The 21,196-nt window shown below is 43.5% G+C and overlaps 2 protein-coding genes and 1 long non-coding RNA gene across 54 annotated transcripts in view; 2 read left to right on the top strand and 1 right to left on the bottom strand.

Annotated features, from left to right (window-relative positions):
• Nucleotides 1–19: 19 nt before the first annotated feature.
• The window catches only part of MMS19 (MMS19 cytosolic iron-sulfur assembly component), a 38,667-nt gene continuing 17,490 nt past the window's right edge, over nt 20–21,196 (top strand). For 9 of the 50 annotated variants that reach the window (XM_077947031.1, XM_077947029.1, XM_015147861.3 and 6 more), the window contains exons 1-6: nt 32–160; nt 15,258–15,306; nt 18,299–18,399; nt 19,866–19,951; nt 20,326–20,400; nt 20,836–20,905. In XM_077947031.1, the coding sequence (XP_077803157.1) occupies nt 49–160; nt 15,258–15,306; nt 18,299–18,399; nt 19,866–19,951; nt 20,326–20,400; nt 20,836–20,905 (493 nt within the window). In that variant the 5' untranslated portion in view covers nt 32–48. Of the gene's footprint in view, nt 161–7,588; nt 7,691–12,543; nt 12,607–13,226; nt 13,380–15,078; nt 15,153–15,257; nt 15,349–18,272; nt 18,400–19,865; nt 19,952–20,325; nt 20,423–20,775; nt 20,906–21,196 lie in introns of all 50 variants that reach the window. The other 41 variants (XM_077947065.1, XM_077947052.1, XM_077947064.1 and 38 more) reach the window with 18 other exon arrangements.
• LOC144331238 (uncharacterized) lies at nt 1,886–3,350 on the top strand. The gene is made up of 2 exons (XR_013398225.1): nt 1,886–1,948; nt 2,554–3,350. It is a non-coding gene; the product is annotated as an uncharacterized LOC144331238 (long non-coding RNA).
• The window catches only part of ZDHHC16 (zinc finger DHHC-type palmitoyltransferase 16), a 31,234-nt gene continuing 29,512 nt past the window's right edge, over nt 19,475–21,196 (bottom strand). For all 3 annotated transcript variants that reach the window (XR_013397715.1, XR_013397718.1, XR_013397716.1), the window contains one exon: nt 19,475–21,180. The gene's annotated coding sequence lies outside the window, so the exon portion shown is untranslated. The remainder of the gene's footprint in view (nt 21,181–21,196) is intronic.

Genomic DNA, 21,196 nt, shown 5'->3' with positions numbered 1-21,196 from the left:
GTCTCTTGCCACCGCCCATATCCCCTCCCACGGTCTCTTGTTCGCGTCATGGCCGCCGCCGCGGCTCTGGAGGCGGCGGCGCCTACGGGCGCCCTATGGGGCCTCGTGCACGACTTCGTCATGGGTCAACAAGAGGGCCCCGCTGACCAGGTGGCTGCAGGTACGGCAGACGGCGCCGCGCGCCTTCCGCATGGGGGCCAACAGGAGGGAGCGGCCTCGGTACAGGCGCCGGGCGGGAAAGGAGGAGCGGGTGACTTTGAGAGATTGGTCTCAAGGCTGGTTAGTGAGCACCGCGAGCTTCAGAGCCGTAACAAGTTGGAGAGTTGCCTGTGTCTTCCTTAAAACCATTTACACTTTTCATCTCCCTATAGCCAATTATAGGGAATTATTACATTTTACAGATGAGGAAACTGAGGCTCAGCGAGGGCAAGAGGACTTGCGCAGGGCTGCAGACAAGGCAGGAGGGGGAGCTGGGACTCGGACCCAGGCGTTCACGTCCGAACCGGGTGCTCAAGCCACGAAGCCACGCTGTTTGTGGGAGGTTGACGTGTGGAGGTGCATCCTCGCAGCGTCCGCTCCCGTCGCGTGGCATCCTGGGAGTGGCGGATGGCCCCGCGCTCTGACTGGCTGGAATTAAGAGGAGGCGAGGAGTCGGGCCAGGAGGAGCTGGAGATGTTCTGGGTGTCCTCCTTAAGACTTTCTCTCCGTTTCTTGCCAAAGTTCTTGATTAGTTTGCTCCATGACGTTTTATGTGGCGTTTGTTTTTATCTTCTTCCCAGACCCCCACTTGCCTGCTTTTGACAAGTTCAGAGATCTCTTAGTTCAGACAGCTTATCTAAAATTAGAATAAAACAATTTCCAGGCTTCCGTGGAGTTCTGAGACTTTGCTCTTCTAGGAAAAAAAAGTCTACTAAAAAGTTATTGAATGTTAGGAAGGCTTCAGATCTTGGGTTTAAGTAACAATATAAAATTGTCTAATGGGTAGTTTAAAAAATTTTGGAAATTTCGCATGCTTGGAGAGAAGTAAGGACACATTTCTCTTGCAAACTGAGCGTATTAACCTTTAGAATGTGTAAGAAAAGAATAGTGAATCTGCTGGAAATAAAATACTTTGTTCGTTAGCAGTATTCCACTTTGATTCAGTCATGCCACTATTGTTGAACACATATTATTTCCCAAACATGATGCAAAGCCTAAGGAATATAAATACAAATTAGGTTAGATCTGTGCCCACCGGAAACTTATAGTATGCTGGGAGAGGCAACTATTCTATAAGAGGGATGTGCAGGGTAATTTGGAAGCATCAAGGAGCAAATACCTGGTGCTGCCACCAAACAACATCTTACAATTTTATGAAATGTAGTGTGTTACCAGTGTTTACAATTTACAAGTACAGTGTCTTAATAATGTCGTTTTCCCTCATGTTTTATTATGAAAATTTTCAAATATCCAGCCAAGTATAAAGAATTTTATAAGGAATACATCACTTAGGATCTATCCTACCATTAACATTTTAATATTACTTGCTTTATCATACAGCTATCCATCTATTTAAATTGCAGATACCTGTACACTTTCCTTTAAATACTTTGGCATGGATATCATTGACTAGAGTTTGTTGACGGTTTATTTTGGTGTAAAATGTATATTCAATGAAATATATAAATCTTTAAGTGTACATTCCCTGATTTTGACTAATGCGTATACCTATACAATCCATCCCCCTACCAAGATACAGAACATTACTATATCAGTGTCATTTGTGATGAGTCTTTCACATTTATGCAATATGAAAACAATAATTACTGATTTTTTGGATTCAGAACATATTTTGAAAAAATATCTTGAATGTCTTATCTTGAATAAGGACTTCTAAATTCTTCTCTTTTTTTTTTTTTTTTTTTTTTGAGACAAGGTCCCGCTCTGTCTGCCAGGCTGGAGTGCAGTGGTGAAATCATGGCTCACTGTAGCCTCGACCTATGCTCAAGCAATCCTCCTGCCTCAGCCTCCCGGAGTAGCTGGGACAACAGGGCTTGTGCCACTGCGCTCGGCTAATTTTTGTATTGTAGTGACAAGGTTTCACCATGTTGCATAGCTTGGTCTCTAACTCCAGGACTGAAGCCATCCTCCCATCTCAGCCTCCCGAAGTGCTGGAATCACAGGCATGAGCCACTGGGACTGCTTAATTCTTACAAATGTTTTTGCAAAATTTATATTTTTGTTTCTTTCCGAAAAAAATGGTCTAAACTGTTTAGTTTGAATTCAGCTCAGCTGATCTAAGACTGTAACACTAACCCTGTTGTAATTTAGCCCTCTTAAGAAAGTTGGTGCTGGGCACGGTGGCTCATGCCTGTAATGCCAACACTTCGAGAGGCCAAAGTAGGCAGATCGCTTGAGCCCAGGAGTTTGAGACCAGCCTGGCCAACATGGTGAAACCCCGTCTCTACCGAAAATGCAAAAATTAGCCAGGCGTGGTGGTGCATGCCTGTAATCCCAGCTACTCAGGAGGCTGAGGCTGGAGAATCGCTTGAGCCTGGGAGGTGGAGGCTGCAGTGAGCAGAAATCACGCCCCTGTACTCCAGCCTGGGCGACAGAGCAAGACTTCCGTCTCAAAAAAAGAAAAGAAAAGAAAGTTGATACAGAGGAACAGTAACAGATAAAAGTTGAAAAGGTTTGGTGGGGTTGGATTCTGCATAACTTTGGATTCCAGGCAGAGGGATTTGAATGACCTATTACATGTGCTAAGAGTTGTTGTAGATCCTTAAGCAAGGGAGCCATAAAATGAAAACGAATTTGACAAGGATTAAGTTAATATTGTCAGTCTTAGATCACAGCCCTAGTTAGGGTTGTTGAAGGATAACAGAGTGTTGAAGCATTTATAGAAATAAGATGTGCTTTCTAATCCTTCAGCCTAAATCAAGCTTTGTTAGTGCTAAAGGGACCAACTAGCTTCCTGTTCAGTCACTCAGAGTAGCAGCCTACAAATTTAACTGCAGAAGGAACACCCTTTGATCACAAAAGCAGCTGCTGCTACCTTTGTTTTGTACCTGGGTTCCTGGTGAAAGTGTCAGCTGTAAAGAAGGTGCAGGTGATGGGAGGGAAATGACCTGGCAGCCTAAGGGTTAAAGGCCTCTTGGGCAAGCCTTCAAAGCCTGCCACTACCTGACCCCAGCCTTTTTTTCCTCACTGCTCCCTGGACATTTAATTCCAGGCAGCCACTTTTATTCATAGTTCCTGAATGCTTTCCTTCCCAATTCCCTCCACTAGCTCTGTGTAATCGAAGTTAGACCTGAGAGTCAAAGCCCAGCTTGAGTTCCCTACCCCTGCCCAAGTGTTTCCTGATTAACCCAGCCAGACAGCATCTCATACTTCAGAATCTTTGTAGTATGCACTTATTTCTCAACCACTCATGTATTTGGTGGACTAGTTTAGTAGCTGCTGCTGTATACATCTCCACATACTGCCCTCCCAGTTGTACCACCAGAATCTCCTCATCAGTAGGTACACAATAAAAACTACTTGAGTGAATGCAGTGAGAGATGTTGAAGGAAGAATCTGTGGAATTTGAGTTCTAACTAGTTTTTATAGGGCTTAAAGGAGAGAGAGGACTCTAAAAAGACCCCAAGGTTTTGAACCAGAGGATGAGAAAAAGAAATACTTTGTCCAAAATTGGAGGTTGGGACAAGAGCTGATTTTTGGAGAATGTGATTTTTGAACATGTTGAATTTGCAAGTGATGGATATAATTTTTTTCCTTTTAGTTATTTGGATTTTCCTTCATTTCGGTCTTTATTGTATTGTGTTTTTCCATGCCTGTGATTCCCTAAGAAGACCACTATTCCTTATGTCAAAGTGTTAAAGAACAGTAAAATACAGTTTAGTGAAATATCTGAGGCCATTATCAGCAGAAAGGGCATTTTGAGAGCTTGATTGGAACCTAGTCCCAATTGGGATTTTTCTCTCTCCTGCTCCTTCTCATCCTCCCACACTACCCGCTTCCCCTCACTTCCCTTTGGCTGCTAGTCCAGATTCTCAAGAGGCTTCAAATCCATCAGACAGAGATCTGTTTGTGCATTCTGTGTCAATGATCACATAAATACTCCTTTGACTTCCCAGTGCTCCCCCGCCCCATAAACTGGTGCCTTGCTAAGGAAAGTGTGGGTAGTTAGGAGGTGCTAGTAGGTCCATTTATAGAGAACAAATCTTGAACGTGTTGGAAAATCTTAGACCCTCCTATGAAGGGAAATGAACGTACACTGATTTTTTCCTTAATGCCAGCGAAAATACCCTTAGGAAAATTAACTCTCTGTTAGCTTTCTTCATCCCAGGAGTCCAAGTGCATAATTAATAGTATTTCCAGGTATTCTGGGTGTGTTTGTTTGTTCGTTCGTTTGTTTGAGACGGAGTTTCGCTCTTGTTGCCCAGGCTGGAGTGCAATGGTGCGATCTCCGCTAACCATAACCTCCGCCTCCCAGGTTCAAGTGATTCTCCTGCCTCAGTCTCCCAAGTAGCTGGGATCACAGGCATACGCCACCACGCCTGGCTAATTTTGTATTTTTAGTAGAGATGGGGTTTCTCCATGTTGGTCAGGCAGGTCTCAAAACTCCTGACCTCAGGTGATCTGCCTGCCTTGGCCTCCCAAAGTGCTAGGATTATAGGTGTGAGCCACCATGCCAAGCCTGGTTATTTTTAATTTTGGAGAATTTGCAACATTAAAAGAATTAATCACTTAAAGTTAGTGGCCCATGGTCCATAAACCCAGAAATTTTACTTCTTTCTCATGCTAACCCAATCTCTGTTTATATCACTATGGTAACACAGAACTTGTTACACTGTGATTGTTTGTTTATTTATTTTAGAAGCAGGGTCCACTCTTGCCCCAGCTGGAGTGCAGTGCGACCTTGAAGAACTTCTGGGCTCAAGTGATCCTCTGGCCTCAGCTTCCACAGTAGCGGAGACTACAGGCCCATGCCACCACACCTGGCTGATTTTTTTTGTAGAGAACACGGCCTTGTTTTGTTGCCCAAGGTGGTCTCCAACTCCTGACCTCAAGCGATCCTCCAGCCTCGGCCCACTGTGATTGTTTTAAATGTCTTTCTGGGCTAGGCATGCTGGTTCATGCCTGTAATCCCAGCATTTTGGGAGGCAGAGGTGGGAGGATTGCTTGGGCCCAAGAATTTGAGACTAGTCTGTACAGTATAGTGAGACCTTGTCTCTACAAAAATCTTTAAAAATCAGCATGGTAGTGTGCCTGCAGTCACAGCCACTTGGGAGGCTGAGGTGGGAGGATCACTTGAACCCTGGAGGCAGAAGTTGCATTGAGCCAAAGATGGCACCACTGTACTCCAGCCTGGGCGACAGAGCGAGACTGTCTCAAAAATGAATGAATGAATGAATGAATGAATGAATGAATGAATGGTTTGTCGTTCTGCTCCAGCAGACTGTGAACTTCCCCAAAACTCGCTGCCCATATTTCTATCTTAAGCCCTAACATGGTACCCTATTTACAATATTCAGTAAATGTTGACTGAAAACAAACATGGCTTTTTTTTTTTTTTGAAGACGGAGTCTTGCTCTGTTGCCCAGGCTGGAGTGCAGTGGCGTGATCTCGGCTCACTGCAACCTTCACCTCCCAGATTCAAATGACTCTCCTGCCTCATCCTGCCTCAGCCTCCCAAGCAGCTAGGATTACAGGCCCATGCCACCATGGCCAGCTAATTTTTCTTTTTTTTTTTTTTTTTTTAGTAGAGACAGGGTTTCATCATGTTGGCCAGGCTGGTCTCCAAACTCTTAACCTCAAGTAATCCACCTGCCTTGGCCTCTCAAAGTGCAGGGATTACAAGTGTGAGCCACTGCACCTGGCCACCATTTTCCTTACTCTTCTTTACTATCTTGTAATAGCTTTATTATCTCATTTTTCTCTAATTTTTTTCTACTTTTATACTCACTTTTTTTTTTTTTTTTTGAGGCAGAGTTTCGCTCTGTAACCCAGGCTGGAGTGCAATGGCGTGATCTCAGCTCATTGCAACCTATGCCTCCCAAGTTCAAGTGATTCTCCTGCCTCAACCTTCAGAGTAGCTGGGATTACAGGCATGCACCACCATGCCTGGCTAGTTTTTGTATTAGTAGAGACAGGGTTTCGCCACATTGGCCAGGCTGGTCTTGAACCTGACCTGAGGTGATCCGCCCACCTCGGCCTCCCAAAGTGCTAGGATTACAGGCGTGAGCCATCATACCCGGCCTTATACTCACTTTTATGTTTGTGCTGCATTGATTCAAGAATTTTGTGAAAGATATGAAGACTAAAGGGCTTTGCCAGGAGAGTTCACCCACATACTGGGATTCAAGGAATCATATGCAAATGGCTATTTGTAATTATAAAGCAGCCATTTTCATATTAATGTATGCAGAATTCCGAAGAAGCATTTTTCTCCTTTTTCTTTTTTTTTTTTTGAGACGGAGTCTCACTGTGTTGTCCAGGCTGGTGTGCAGTGGTGTGATTTTGGCTCACTGCAACCCCTGCCTCTCAGGTTCAAGCAATTCTTCTGCCTCAGTCTCCTGAGTAGCTAGGACTGCAGGCTGAAGCCACTACGCCCAGCTAATTTTTGTATTTTTAATAGAGACGGGGTTTCACCATATTGGCCAGACTGGTCTCGAACTCCTGACCTGGTGATATGCCCGCCTCAGCCTCCCAAAGTGCTGGGATTACAGGCGTGAGTCACTGTGCCTGGCCAGCATTTTTCTTTTTTTTTTTTTTTTTTTTTTTTTTTTTTGAGACGGAGTCTCGCTCTGCCGCCCAGGCTGGAGTGCAGTGGCCGAATCTCAGCTCACTGCAAGCTCCGCCTCCCGGGTTCACGCCATTCTCCTGCCTCAGCCTCCCGAGTAGCTGGGACTACAGGCGCCGCCACCTCGCCCGGCTAGTTTTTTGTATTTTTTAAAGTAGAGACGGGGTTTCACCGTGTCAGCCAGGATGGTCTCGATCTCCTGACCTCGTGATCCGCCCGTCTCGGCCTCCCAAAGTGCTGGGATTACAGGCTTGAGCCACCGCGCCCGGCCTAGCATTTTTCAATTATAAAACTTGAGGCAACCTATGAAAGTAGAAACTAACTTATATAGGGCATAATGTAACTTTCTCTGATGATGGAAGTGTTCTGTATCTTGATTGGGACCTTGGTTATTTGGGTGTATACTTTTATTAAAACTTATAAACGGCTGGAAGCGGTGGCTCACGTCTGTAATCCCAGCACTCTGGGAGGTCGAGGCGGGCGGATCACAAGGTCAGGAGATCGAGACCATTCTGGCTAATACGGTGAAACCCCGTCTCTACTAAAAAATACAAAAAATTAGCCGGGCGTGGTGGCAGGCGCCTGTAGTCCCGGCTACTCGGGAGGCTAAGGCAGGAGAATGGCGTGAACCCGGGAGGCAGAGCTTGCAGTGAGCTGAGATGGCGCCACTGCACTTCAGCCTGGGCGACAGTGCAAGACATTGTCTCAAAACACAAAAAACATATAAAACTGTACACTTAATATCTGTGCAATTCAGTGTGTGTAAATTTTACCTCATTTTTTTTTTTTTTTTTCTTGAGACAGAGTCTCGCTGTGTCACCCAGGCTGGAGTGCAGTGGTGCGATCTCAGCTCACCGCAAGCTCCGCCTCCCGGGTTCACACCATTCTCCTGCCTCAGCCTCACGAGTAGCTGGGACCACAGGCGCCCGCCACCACGCCCAACTAATGTTTTCGTATTTTTAGTAGATATGGGGTTTCACCGTGTTAGCCAGGATGGTCTCGATCTCCTGACCTCATGATCTGCCCACCTCGGCCTCCCAGAGTGCTGGGATTATAGGCGTGAGCCACCGCACCCGGCCTTTACCTCAATTTTTTAAAAAAATGAAAAAATAGAAGGTACTGAATGGGCCTTATTTGGCACTTCTTGTCTTAGAGCTTTGGATCCAAAGATAGACCCTGGTCTGGCATCCATGGAGGGTTTTGATGGTATGCTGAAGAAAAATGATTCAGTTCATTGATATCCTTTGCTATTAACAGTTGTTAGTCCCCTATGGCTTCGTCTGTACAATTGCTAACTCCTTCTGTGCCCATTTTTGAAATTAGTTTTTAGATGGGTTGTTTCAGCAGAGTTTTCTGTACTGTATACAGCCGGGGGGTTCCAAGAAAGTACCCTTTTCTACCTTCCCAAATGTTGCAATGCCTTTTTATGATTCCTAACCCAGAAATAGGTGTTTCAGTTTATGTAAGTGTTGCCATTAAGGATTGGGTGTAGAACCCAACTTGGTTTGTTTGGCCTTTTAGTCTGGCTGCTACCCCTTCCCCCACCCTTACAGTCTGCTCATTTTTTCCCTTGGCTCTTTCTCAGTAGCTGGGGCAGCAGCTGGGCCTTCCACATCCTGGCACGAGTGGGCTAAGAGTGCCTGATGTCTAAATTGGTGCCAGTCACGAGCTATAAGTCCTAACTAGAGCTCTCATTTTCCTCAATCTTACTGGACGACTTCTTACTGTAGTGCTAGAGTAAGTCTCTGTACAACTCAGCTCATAACTGTTGCTGTGAGACCACAGACTTTAGGAGAACTGGAAGTTTAGGATTTCTTAAAAGTTCTCTTTCACTTTTTCCAGCGTTGGCACAAACTGACTAGTTAAGGTTCTGCATTTAGAGGTGGGTGGATTAGGAACCCAGAACAGGCTCTGGAAGTAATTTTCTGGTTGTCACACTTTATTTAGCTATAAGTGTTCAATGTGAACCAAAGCCTTATGAAGATTGTTAGCCTTTTACCCTGTTTCTCCCATGAAAATACATTCTAAGATGCTTCTATTCAATCTATGTGAGTTACTATTGTGCTGCTAAAATTGCATTTAAAGGCCAGGTGCAGTGGCTCACATCTGTAATCCCAGCACTTTGAGAGGTCAAGGCGGGTGGATTGCTTGAGCCCAGGAATTTGAGACCAGCCTGGGCGACATGGCAAAACCCTGTCTCTACAAAAAAAATACAAAAATTAGGCGGGCACGGTGGTGTGGTGCATGCCTGTAGTCCCAGCTACTCGGGAGGCTGAGGCGGGAGGATCACTTGAGCCCAGGAGGTCAAGGCTGCAGTGAGCCATGATTGTACTACTGTACAGAGCTAGACCCTGCCTCAAAAAAAAAAAAAAAAAAAAAATCTAAATGATACAGGTAGATACTCCTCCCTCCAGCAGGTAGAGTTTAATCTTCCCCTCCCCATTGAATATGAGCTGGACTTAATGAATACCTTACAAATAAAAGAGTACCAGAAAGAGAAAAATAGTAACTGTATAGTGCAGAGACTTGGCAGACGTACCTTAACCAAGTGATCAACATTAACATTGCCAGTGATGGCGAAGCCATGTTACTGTCTTATATCCCTGATATGATATGATATGATATGATGAGAAGGGTACTTCACCTCTGTGATATTCTTCTTTAAAACCCATAACCCCAGTCTAAACATGAGGGAAACACCAAACAAACGCAAATTGGGGAATCTTCTATAAAGTACTTCTTTAAAACCATCAAGGTCATGAAAAACAAGGAAAGACTAAGAAACTTTCGCAAACCAGGAGAGACTAAGAATTCAAGATGACTAATGCAATTTGGTATTCTTAATTGGATCCTGGAACAGAAATTCGGCATTAGTGGAGTAACTAGTGAAATCTGAATAAAGCCTAGAGTTTGGTTAATAGTGTGTATCAGTGCTAACCTAATCTCTTGGTTTTGACATTTGTACATAGTTTCACAAATGTGTGCCATGTAAGATGTTAACATTAAGAGAAACCGAGTGACGGCTATACAGGAATTCCGTACTGTCATTGAAACTTTGCTATAAATGTAAAATTATTCAAAAATGAAACATTTCTTTTAAAACAATAGTCTACTTCTCAACCCTTAACTATGCATTTTCCCTCCCTGAAGGCAACAAATGTTATTAGTTCCTTTTATATGCAGAGATGTAAATAAATGCAAATAAAAATATCCCCCGTTTAAAAACAATGCTACGCACATATTATATACACTATACACACTGTTCTGCTTTTAGATCTTGACTCATTATCAGTATATATATAGCTTCAGTCTTTCTTCATTTGTCTTTTTAAAAGTAGCAACAGGCCAGGTGCGTTGGCTCACGCCTGTAATCTCAGCACTTTGGGATGCCAAGGCAGGCGGATCACTTGAGCTCAGGAGTTCGAGACCAGCCATAGGCAACATGGCGAAACCCCATCTCGACTAAAAATACAATCCAGCCTGGGTGACAGAGCAAGATGCTGTCTCAAAAAATAAAAATAAAAGAGATTAAAAAATAAATAAAAGTAGCTACAAGAGAATTCCATTGTATGGATGTACTATAATTCATTTAACTGGTTTCTTACTGATGGGCATGTGTTGTTTGCAGTCATTTACTATTACGAATAATGCTGTATTGAATAACGTTGTATGTGCATTATTTTGCACTTTTACAGTACAGTTAGCCCTCTGTATGTGGGTGTTCTGCATCCTTGATTTAACCAACTGCAGATCAAAAGTATTTGGGAGAAAAAATTGCAACTGTACTGAACATGTATAGACTTTTTTCTTGTCATTATTCCCTAAACAATACAGCGTAACAACTATTTGCATAGCACTTAGATTGTATTGAGTAATCTAGAGATGATTTAAAGTGCACAGGAGAGTGTGCATAGTTTGTATGCAAATACTCTACCATTTTATGTAAGGGTCTTGAGCATCCACAGATTTTAGTATTCTCAGGAGGTCCTGGAACCAATTTCCCATGTATATGCCAAAAGATGACTAGATAGCTAGAGGATAAATTTCTAGCTTTCCTGGGTTAAAGCCTATATGCACCTGGAATTCTAAAGGTGTTATATTATACTGCCCTCAATATAGGGTTGCACCAATTTATAATCCTACCTACAATGTTTAAGAATGTCTATTTCTGAATACCATGACCAAACATAATATATTGCTAAGTTTTTTTGTCTTTGCCGTCTGTTAGATTTTCTTAAAAGGTTTCTGTGTAGTTTAATTTACACCTTTTATTGTGAATATTGTTGAGCACCTTTTCATACATACTTATAGTTCCTTTTATGTGGAATGGCTATTCATTTTTTTGTTTTTGCCCATTTTATTTTTTTAATTTTATCTATTTATTTATTTTTAAGACAGATTTTCACTCGGTCACCCAGGCTAGAGTGCAATGGCACGATCTCGGCTCACTGTAACCTCTGCCTCCCGGGATCAAGTGATCCTTGCCTCTCAGCCTCCCAAGTAGCTGGAATTTACAGGCATGCGCCACCACACCCCACTAATTTTTGTGTATTTAGTAGAGATGGGGTTTCGCCATGTTGGTTAGGCTGGTCACAAACTCCTGGCCTCAAGCAGTCCACCCGCCTTGGTCTCCCAAAGTGTTGGAATTACAGGCATGAGCCATTGTGCCCTGCCTGTTTTTGCCCATTTTTAATTGTTGGCCTTTTCTGCATTGATTTGTAGGAACTCTTTATATATTGGTAAACTGGCCTTTTGTTATAAGACTTGCAATTTTTTTTTTCCCAGTTTGTCCTATGATAATTATTTTTGCCTTATAGAAAATCTGACTTTTTAAAACCAATCTTTTGTGGCTTCTGAATTTTATCTTGTTCTTAGAAATTTTCTCATATTTAAAAAAGGTATTTTGGTGAAAGATTTAAAACCAATGTTTGTTTTTGTTTGTTTTCCAAATGTTTACCCAGTCATTCTAACACTGTTTATCGAATAGTCTTTATTTTTCCCATTAACTGAAATAGGATTTTAAAAATCATATTCTCATATGTATTTGTGTCTCTGGACTTTCCATTCTATTTTTGTACCATTGATTTCTTTGAATATGAATTGAAACTACACTGGTTGTTTTTGTTTTTTACTTTTGTTGTGGAAAAGTACAAGTATATTCAAAAGTGTATACTTTTTATTTTTCTTTTTTGTAGTTAAATGTATACACTTTTAAAATGTGACCCTATAATAATCTCTTAATATCTGGAAGGGCTACCTTCTCCCTGCTTTTCCAATACTCTTTTTCACAACTTGCTTGTCTAATTATATATGTGTATATATATATATATACACACACACACGTATATGTGTATGTGTGTGTGTGTATATATATATAGAGAGAGAGAGAGCACTTTAATATCAGGATAAGCTTATCTAGTTTCCAAAAGTATTCTATTAGTGTTTTTATGGTGATTATCTTAAAATTATAGATTGATTTGGGAGATTTGTTATCTTGAGTCTTTCAAAGATATGAGATGCCTTTCTATAAAGTTTCCTTTTCAGATCCTCATTAGTGCTTGTTTAAAAAACCCTTTAACCAATTTCTCCCCATTTTCTTCTGTACTTTGCAGCCACCATTCTACTCTCTGCTTTTGTGAATTAAACTTTTTTTAGATTCTGCATATAAGTGAGATCATAGGATACTGTATTTGTCTTTCTCTGTCTGGCTTATTTCACTTAGCAAGATGTTCATCCATGTTCATTTGTATTGTCCCAAGTGGCAGAATTTTGGCCTGACACAGTGGCTCATTCCTGTAATCCCAGCACTTTCGGAGGTTCAGGTGGGCGGATCACCTGAGGTCACAAGTTCGAGACCAGCCTGGCCAACATGGCGAAACCCCATCTCTACTAAAAAATACAAAAATTAGCCGGGCATGGTGGCATGTGCCTGTAATCCTGGCTACTTGGGAGGCTGAGACAGGAGAATTGCTTGAAACCGGGAAGTGGAGGTTGCAGTGAGCTGAGATCACACCACTGCACTCTAGTCTGGGTGACAGAGACTGTCTCAAAAAAAAAAAAAAAAAAAAAGTGGCAAGATTTCTTTCTTTCTTATAGCTGAATAGTGTTCTGTTGTATATGTGTACACACATGTCATGTTTTCTTTATTGATTTATCTGTTGACACTTAGGTTGTTACCAGATCTTGGCTAATGTGAATAATGCTGCAGTTAATATGGGAGTACAGACATCTCTACAGATACTGATTTCATTTCCTTTGGATATGTACCTAGTAGTGGGATTGTTGGATCATACAGTAGTTCTGTTTTTAATTTTTTTAAGGAACTTCCATGCTGTTTCTCATAATGGCTGTACTAATTTACATTTCCACCAATAGTGTACAAAGGTTCCCTTTTCTCTCAGTCTTTACCAGCACCTGTTACCTCTTGTCTTTTTGATAATAGCCATCCTAGCAGATGTGAAGTGATAGCTCACTAGTGCTTTAAAGTTTTCATCATCCGGGTGCAGTGGCTCATGCCTGTAATCCCAGCACTTTGGGAGGCAGAGGCAGGTGGATCACCTGAGGTCAGGAGTTCAAGACCAGCCTGGCCAACATGGTAAAGCCCTATCTCTACTAAAAATACAAAAATTAGGGCCAGGCACAGTGGCTCATGCCTGTGATCCCAGCACTTCGGGAGGCTGAGACAGGCGGATCATGAGGTCACGAGTTCGAGACCAGCCTGGCCAACATGACACAACCCCATCTCTACTAAAAAATACAAAAATTGGGGCCAGGCATGGTGGCTTATGCCTGTAATCCCAGCACTTTGGGAGGCTGAGGCGGGTGGATCACAAGGTCAGGAGATTGAGACCATCCTGGTTAACACGGTGAAACCCCGTCTCTACTAAAAATACAAAAAATTAGCCCGGTGCAGTGGCAGGCTCCTGTAATCCCAGGTACTCGAGAGGCTGAGGCAGGAGAATCACTTGAACCTGGGCCACAGAGGTTGCAGTGAGCCGAGATCGCGCCACTGCACTCCAGCCTGGGGGACAGAGTGAGATTCCATCTCAAAATTTGGTGGCGCATGCCTGCAAATCCTAGCTACTTGGGAGGCTGAGGCACGAGAATTGCTTGAACCCAGAAGTTGGAGGTTGCAATGAACCGAGATCGCACCATTGCACTCTAGCCTGGGTGACAAAAGCAAACTCCATCTCAAAAATAAATAAAAGTTTTCATCATTCAGATTTTCACATTTTTTTGTTAAGTTTATATCTAAGTCGGGCGCAGTGGCTCACATCTGTAATCCCAGCACTTTGGGAGACTGAGATGGGAGGATCATTTGAGCCCACGAGTTCAAGACCAGCAACATGGCGAAACCCATCTCTACAAAGAAATACAAAATACTTAGCCAGGGGTAGTGGCACGTGCCTTTGGTCCCAGCTACTGGGGAGGCTGCGGTGGGAGGATCACCTGAGCCTCAGAGACTGTGATTACACCACCACACTCCAGGGTTCAAGCGATTCTCCTGCCTCAGCCTTCTGAGTAGCTGGGACCACAGGCACATGCCACCAGGCCAGGCTAATTTCTTGTATTTTTAACAGAGACAGGGTTTCATCATGTTAGCCAGGATGGTTTCGATCTCCTGACCTCATGATCCGCCCGCCTCACCTCCCAAAGTGCTGGGATTACAGACATGAGCCACCGCGCCTGGCCAAAAAAAAAAGTTTTTATGCAGTGTATTTTACTATGATTTTTAAAAATGAGGATAAAAGTTTATATCCAGGTATTTTTTTCCTTTTTCTTTTTTCGCTTTTATAAACCAGGTCTTTTTCCTTGTATCATTTTACAGGCTATTGTGTATATGTATATATATGAAGATTTTAAATTTCGTAATATTTTGTATCCAACTAATTTAACAAATTATTTTGTTTGTAATTTTTTTTTTTTTGAGACGGAGTCTCACGCTGTTGCCCAGGCTGGAGTGCAGTGGCACGATCTCGGCTCACTGCAAGCTCCGCTTCCCGGGTTCCCGCCATTCTCCTGCCTCAGCCTCCTGAGTAGCTGGGACTACAGGCGCCCGCCACCACGCCCGGCTAATTTTTTGTATTTTTAGTAGAGACGGGGTTTCACTGTGGTCTCGATCTCCTGACCTTGTGATCCGCCCGCCTCGGCCTCCCAAAGTGCTGGGATTACAGGCTTGAGCCACCGCGCCCGGCCTTGTTTGTAATTTTTTAAATTTATCTTGGATTTTCAAGATACACGCTCATGTCATTCACAAATGATACGTTTATTTTCTTTTCATTTTTTATACAAAGCTGCATATTTGAAGTGTTACAGTAATGCTGCTTCTTATCTTGGAGGGTTCTTGGCAAGAATAGTGGACCCCCAGGTACAAAGCCTAGGGCAGGCAGGAAACATTATAATTAGTGTTACTCAACACTTTGGTAGGGTTTTTTTTTTTTTTAATTTTTCATATTTATTTTATTTCCTGCAGATGTGAAATCTGGCAACTATACAGTGTTACAAGTTGTGGAAGCCCTTGGGTAAGAGCCTCTGCTATAGAATGTTATTCTCCAGTCCTGACTGTGTATTCTGAAAAGTTACTTTTGCTCATCATTGCTTTCCTGGAGCCTGAATTTGTCCTGTAGCCCAGCAGCCCCCTTCCATATTAGTACCTCAGTCTAAGACTATGTGTTTGAATTGTTTCTCCTGAAAAGTTTCATGCCATCTGGCTGAGGCTTCTTTAGTATTTGGGAGCACATAGCCTGTAGGCCACATCAACGCCTGGCACAGCCCACAGCTTTGGGGTGAGGTACATGGTTGAAGGCCATCAGCTGTTGTTGATTCCTTTGTGCATCTTTAGACCCACCTACCCCCATGGGATGCTAGCCTGCCTAGACCTGACTCAGAACAAGCTGTGGGCCCTGCCTGGGGAGTTCCCAGGAGGCTGACCCTGCTGCAGATCCCCACTAGGAGAAAAGGCTTTGGGAAACAGCTGATAAAGCAGTGTTATAGCTTGGGATTCTAAGCACTTAGAGGAAGTATGTGCTTGTAGTATGTAGTGTAGTATAGAACATTTAAATTGACAAGTCTTACTAGTAAGAGTTGTTAATTGTGACAGCATGTCTTCTAAAACAGAAAACTGGAAAATTGGGGGAAATTAAAAAACGAAGTCACTGTTACACATTTCTCCCATGTAACAGACTATTTGGCCTTTCTACTTACATTGTGGTGGCTTTGGTCCATTAAAAAAAAAAAAAAAATACAGCATTGGCTGGGTGTGGTGGCTCATACCTGTAATCCCAGCACTTTGAGAGGCCAAAGAAGGTGGATTGCCTGAGCTCTAGAGTTCAAGACCAACCTGGGCAACATGGTGAAACCCTGTGTCTACCAAAAATACAAAAAAATTAGCTAGGCGTGGTGGCATGCACCTATGGTCCCAGCTACCCGGAAGACTGAGGTGGGAGGGTCACTGGAGTCTGGGAGGTGGAGGTTGTGGTAAACAGGTCACGCCACTGCATTCCAACCCAGGTGACAGAGTGAGACCCCCATCAAAAAATATATATAGGCCGGGCGCGGCGGCTCATGCGTGTAATCCCAGCACTTTTGGAGGACGAGGTGGGCAGATCACGAGGTCAAGAGATCAAGACCATCCTGGCTAACACAGTGAAACCCCTTCTCTACTAAAAATACAAAAAATTAGCTGGGCATGGTGGCGGGCGCCTGTAGTCCCAGCTACTCGGGAGGCTGAGGCAGGAGAATGGTGTGAATCCGGGAGGTGGAGCTTGCAGTGAGCCGAGATCGCGCCACTGCACTCCAGCCTGGGTGACAGAGCGAGACTCTGTCTCAAAAAAAAAAGAAAAATATATATATATACACATACATATATACATACAGCCTTATTGATGTATAATTCACATATCATAAAGTTCACCATTTTAAAATGTGCACTTCTGTGGCTTTTAAAAGTGTATTTACAGATTTGTGCAATTCTCAGCACAGTCGGTTTGAGGACATTTTCATTACTCCAGAAAGAAACCCATGCCCATTAGCAGTCATTTCCCCTTCACTCTTCTAACCAACCCCCAGCAGTCACTAATCTACTTTCTGTCTTCTATGGATTTGCCTACTCTGGAAATTTCATATAAATGGAATCACACATGTGACCTTTGTTGCTGGCCTCTTTCACTTAGCATGTTTTCAAGGTTCATCCATGTTGCAGCACATATCAGTTCTGCATTTCTTTTCTTGCTGAATAATATTCCTGGTGTATGGCTATGCATCTTATTTAATCATTTATCAGTGGATGGACATGTGGATTGTTTCCACTTTTTTGCTATTCGTAATAATGCTGCTATGAGCATTTGTGTGCCTTGTTCCATTTTTAAATGCTCCAAATGCATAGTTTTCTTTGAGATGGTCTCACTCTGTTAATCAGGCTAGAGTGCAGTGGAGCGATCATGGCCCACTGCAGCCTAAACCTCCTGGGCCCAAGCCATCCACCCACCTCAGCCTCCCAAGTAGCTGGGACTACAGGCTTGTGCCACCATGCCCAACTAAGTTTTTGTATTTTTTGTAGAGAGAGGGTCCCACTGTGTTGCCCATGCTGGTTGCGACTGCCGGGCTCAAGTGATCCTCTCATCTGTCTCCCAAAATTCTGGGATTACAGGTGTGAGCCACCACACCCAACCTGAATGCACAGTTTTCTACTTCCTGAGTAGAAACCTTTCTACAGGTTTTTATCCTGGGGATCCTGTTAAGAGTGACCTTATTTTTGTCCCCTTACTCTTAGTTAATATATACTCTTACCCTTGAGGTTCAATACAACAGTCATGGCCAGAACTCTTCCACTTTCTGCTTGTTCCTGCTTAGATTATTTATAGTATGTTTCAGTATAATCTCCATAGAGCAATATTGAGCATAAGTTACTTCGTTGTTGCTTCAGTCCAGCTTCTCCTGTATCGGTAATCCTACCTAGTTAGAGCTATATTCTGGCCATCTTACTTTGTAGCCTTCCAGTTATAAAGTTTTGGTTTTTCATGTTTTCTTTTATCCTAGGAACTTGGTGGTGATTCTGAGCATTGTTTTTTTCCTTAGCATTAATTTACAAAAATACACATATTCTCCTTGTTTTGGTGGAAGCTGCAGCTGCCAATTATCTCTCAAATCCTGTGGGTAGCTGCTAAGCTGTAGTTCAGAGGAATGTCACAATCATACCACTGGGGATAAAGAATAAGCACAGTGCTCGTTAGGTGCCAAGCTGGGGGTGCCTGGAGGCAGAAACCTCTGTTGGCTCTTGGTGTCATGTGTGCCTCTAAATGATGCCACATCAGTCTGAAGATCGCTCTTAAGCCTTCTGTCCTTACTGGTATCTGTAATGCCGTTACCTCAGGAACACCTTTCTGGGCTGTTTTTACTCTTAACAGGGCTTGGCTCTGTTTCCATGCCCAGGGGGTGAGTGTGGCGAATGTAAAATATTTCTTCAAACATTTGAACTGGGTAATTGCAGGCCCTCTCTATCCTGTTTTCCCCCAGGTCCTCTCTAGAGAATCCAGAACCCCGAACTCGGGCTCGAGGAATCCAACTTTTGTCACAGGTGCTACTCCACTGTCACACCTTGCTCCTGGAGAAGGAAGGTACTGGTGTCACTAGTAGGAATGTCTTCCTGGATTGCTGAGCCCAGGTCTCCCGTGTCTATTCAAGCCAACTTTACTGGCAGGGAGGGAGGGCTTAAAGTATCTATGAACTACTAATGCAAGGCCTTCATTTCTCACTGGTATATGTCGCAGAGATGATTAGAATTGAGACAAAAGACACATGGATTTCAATACAAAACGTTAGCCAGGCATGGTGGCGGGCGCCTGCAGCTACTTGGGAGGCTGAGGCAGAAATCGCTTGAACACAGGACGTGGAAGTTGCAGTGAGCGGAGATCACACCACTGAACTCCAGCCTGGATGGCAGAGCAGGACTCTGTCTCAAAAAAAAGAAAGACACATGGATTTCAAATGTAGCCTTAGACTGTTTTTTCAGTGCATTTTCCCACTCTGTAAAATGAACAGAGCAGTATTTCATAGGTAAAGAGGAAAAGTAATGAAATATCAGCATGCTTTGAGGTCCTGAGAGGGAGGAAGGCCAACATCTTACTTATCTTGTATAGCAGGGGTAGGCAAACTATAGGAAGCAGGAAGGCCACGGGAATTGCCATATGTGGGTGGACCCAGTTTCTAATGGATTTCATTTGCATATCAAAGGTCGCAGCTTGACACTAAGAGCCAGGGCTTTACAAGAAACTTTTCTGGAGATGCTTTTAAAAACAAAAACTTCCCAAGGACCCGTTTTTCCTCTCTGTCTGCCTAAAATAATTTCTTAATAACTCCTACAACATTCCCCCCTGTAGAGATGCCACACTAACTGCCGTTAGGGGGTTGGGGCGATGACTCCTTCTGGCTACTTCCTACTGGAAAGGGGTGTCAAATGGGGAACAGCAGCAAGGGCTCCTCCTGGAGTCGATCTGAGAGTCCTCAGAAGAATGGCGTGTGGATGTGTGGTTCAGTTTACAGTACCATTTGGAGTTTGATTGCTTCAGTCTGATGAATCAATTTCCTTTTCCAGCCAACATACCAAAATGATACGGCTCTAGTGAGTGGAGGAACATCAGGGTTCTTGGTCCTCATGCTGGTTTAGATAAAACGACACCGATACACGTGAAGTGGTTTTAAGTAGCAGAGAGTTTAATAGGCAAGAAGGAAGGGAGAAGGAAGAAGCTCCCCTGTATAGAGGCAGAGGGAGGGAGGGCTCCAAAGCCAAGAGAGGGAATTCCTTTTGTTTGTTTTTTAGAGACAGAGTCTCACTGTGTTGCTCAGGCTGGCCTTAAACACCTGGGCTTAAATGATCCTCCCACCTCAGCCTCCCTAGAGGCAAGCACCACATGTGCAACCTACGGCCTGTTTAGGTGTATAGCATAGGACATGTCTCTTGGTAAAAGAGAAAATTTGTAGTGGAACCCAAACAGAAACAGCTGTTACAGACTTGGGAAAGGAGCAAAGCTATTGCGCCGTTCTCATGCCTATGTCCATTAATGACTGAATCTGGTTTGTACAGTGGTACACCTGATACTGTTCTATGAGAACCGGCTGAAGGACCATCATCTTGTGATCCCATCTGTCCTGCAGGGTTTGAAGGCGCTTGTGAGTTCTCCTTCATTTCATTACGTAACTTTGTTCAAGGGAGCCCTTGTCTAGTTCTCTCCTTGCGCTTTGGGTATGATGGTTCACATGCTGAGGAGCAGGTGCCCAAATGTGGGACTAAATTAGTGTTACCAGCTCTACTTCCCTTTTCCCTCTAGCGAGTAAAAGTGTACTTTGGGGGACTGGAAACCAGAGCCCACTGGAAAGAGCTGCATAGAACTCATCAGCTTGAGAAAGATTCTCACTATTAGTACTTCTTCCTCAACCAGGATGCTGTGATTCTTACAGTAGCTAATTAGGCCTGTTTTAGGGTTGTGTTTTGGAGTCCATGCTGCAGTTCCCTCAGTGTTCACATACCTTCTCCTTTCCCCCAGAGCCTATGTGTGGCCCTGCCCCCAGGGCTGGCTGTTTCTGTGCTTAAAGCCATCTTCCAGGAAGTACATGTACAGGTGAGGGATAACAGTCATGTTGGTATTTTCCTCTGTCTCCACCCCTTAACAACTGGGATTCAATAAAAAAAATTATTGCCTTCTAAATTCTGAATTCTTTGGGATCTTATGAATGTTTACATGCTCTTCTTCAGCATGTTTATATGCTCTTCTTTGCTACTGGACAAGGAGAGGGGTGCATGCCATTAGATCTGACCCGTATCCTCTTATACCTACAGAAAGTAAGGCATCCATCCATCAGGCAGGTTTGGGTTATTGGCACCACTGCTGTGCTGCTGAGTCAATAGCGTACCCTTTCTCTGTAGTTTCTCTTAGATTGATCTTATGCTGGTATAAAGAGCACTGTTCACTTAGAGATTATGAAGCAGGAACTAGCTGTGTCAGCTGAGGTATTCTTTGAGCACTTTCTTCACTTCTTTCTCCCCCACCCCCAAGTCCCTGCCACAGGTGGACCGACACACAGTCTACAATATCATCACCAATTTTATGCGAACCCGGGAAGAAGGTAAGAGGCAGAGCCTTCTGGGAAATGTCAAAAGCAAGCACATCCTACTTTTTCCCCTATTAGTAGGACTTATTTTACCTGGGGTTATATAGAAGAGCTGGTATCCTGAGAGAGAATGATAAAGGGAAAGGGGGGATCCGCTCCCTTCCCAGTGAAGTAAAGGAAGGGTAGAGGTTGTTTGAGCCGGTGTTTTAAATTCTTACCTCCACAGCAATGTGTATATTGTTGCACATCTCTTCACTGAGTACTTTCTTGGAATGGAAAAAGGGTCAGCCCTGAAAGGAAAAGGGA

The sequence above is a fragment of the Macaca mulatta genome, chromosome 9 (assembly GCF_049350105.2).
Source record: "Macaca mulatta isolate MMU2019108-1 chromosome 9, T2T-MMU8v2.0, whole genome shotgun sequence".
Lineage (NCBI taxonomy): Eukaryota > Metazoa > Chordata > Mammalia > Primates > Cercopithecidae > Macaca > Macaca mulatta.
This window is presented reverse-complemented; position numbering and strand designations above follow the sequence as displayed.